The 1,396-nt window shown below is 41.0% G+C and overlaps 1 protein-coding gene across 1 annotated transcript; it reads left to right on the top strand.

The window, feature by feature from the left end:
- Positions 1-281: 281 nt before the first annotated feature.
- Positions 282-890, top strand: LACBIDRAFT_313452 (uncharacterized protein; the record flags this gene model as incomplete). The annotated part of the gene is made up of 1 exon (XM_001877617.1): positions 282-890. One exon carries the CDS (start codon positions 282-284, stop codon positions 888-890), a length of 609 nt encoding a protein of 202 aa, XP_001877652.1.
- Positions 891-1,396: the final 506 nt, after the last annotated feature.

The raw sequence follows: 1,396 nt of genomic DNA, 5'->3' as shown, positions 1-1,396 counted from the left end.
CTCCAATAGAAAATGTTAAAAATGAGGAACAAGCGTTGAACAGTCTGTTAAAAGCACCTGTTACTCTAAGCGCGGAAGTACTTATGAGCATTTCTCCTGGAGTAAGGCAAGAATTGTTTAAGGCCTTAGCTAAAAAGAAGGTACCAATTCAGACTGCTCACAATCGAAAAGTAACTATAGTCGAGGAGGTTGATAAAGACGCACCTCCAATTAAAAAGCAAGAAGATAATTTTAATTTCGGAAAAATCAATATAAATGACTTGGACATCAAAGCCACTTTTATGTGCACAACAGAGGATGATGGAGTAATACCAAAGGGTTCTATAGTCCTGACAGACCCTGTTGAGCAATATTTGCAAGGCCTAGGCTCATCGGAAACTCCGAAGGAGATTTACGTATCTAAAGAGTCCCATGCTTTAAAATCGATATATCCAGTAATTAATAAGTTTGGTCAAGTAGAGAGCTTGTTGGATGGTGGCTCACAAATTGTATCAATGGATGCGGAGGTTGCTAAGAAATTAGCAGTCCCTTGGGATCCTGATATAACCATTCAAATGCAAAGTGCGAATAGAACTGTGGAAAAGACCCTTGGTCTTGCCAAAAATGTTCCATTTAACTTCGGAGGAATTATGATTTACCTGCAAGTGCATGTAATACGGGACCCAGCCTATAAAGTACTATTGGGCAGGCCCTTTGACGTGTTAACAGGGAGCGTGGTCGTAAACTCTATGGACGGAGGACAGACGGTAACCATAACGGATCCAAACTCTGGCAGAAGAGCAATGTTACCCACTTTTGACAGAGGAAAACCACCAGTAATGATGAAAATGCACACTGAAGAGGATCTTCAACCGAAAACTGAGAAAGTTTTTCAACCCTCGATGATTTGATTGAAAAAGATCAAGGAGAAGTTGCGATAGCTTTTGAAGAAGACGGTGCGGGAGGATATAAAGTCCTATCGTATGCCTTACCAATGGACAATCAATTCTCTGAAGAAGAGACTAGGAATTTGTATCTTACAAAATACTTAAAACATGAAAAAGAAAAGATGACAGACAAGGCGGCTAGTACGGTTCTGGTAAACTACTTAGAAAAATATTATTCTAAGCAAAGTCAAGAATCGGGCACCGCGTCTACAGTGGAAACCATGATGAATACGATATATAACCATGACGGTAAAGCGCAACCGAGCGAAGTGGAGGGTGAACATCCTGCGACAAGGGAGGTACTGGTAACTAAAAAGTATAAACCAGTCGCACAGAAAATCCGACCCGTCTTTCAGGACCTACCAGATAAATTTCGAATTATTCGGGATATAAAAGGCGATCCAATGGACACCTTGCCAAAGCTGAATAGAAACCCACCAAAATTCACACCCACGGGACGCTATACTGAA

The sequence above is a fragment of the Laccaria bicolor genome, genomic scaffold (assembly GCF_000143565.1).
Source record: "Laccaria bicolor S238N-H82 LACBIscaffold_5 genomic scaffold, whole genome shotgun sequence".
Lineage (NCBI taxonomy): Eukaryota > Fungi > Basidiomycota > Agaricomycetes > Agaricales > Hydnangiaceae > Laccaria > Laccaria bicolor.
This window is presented reverse-complemented; position numbering and strand designations above follow the sequence as displayed.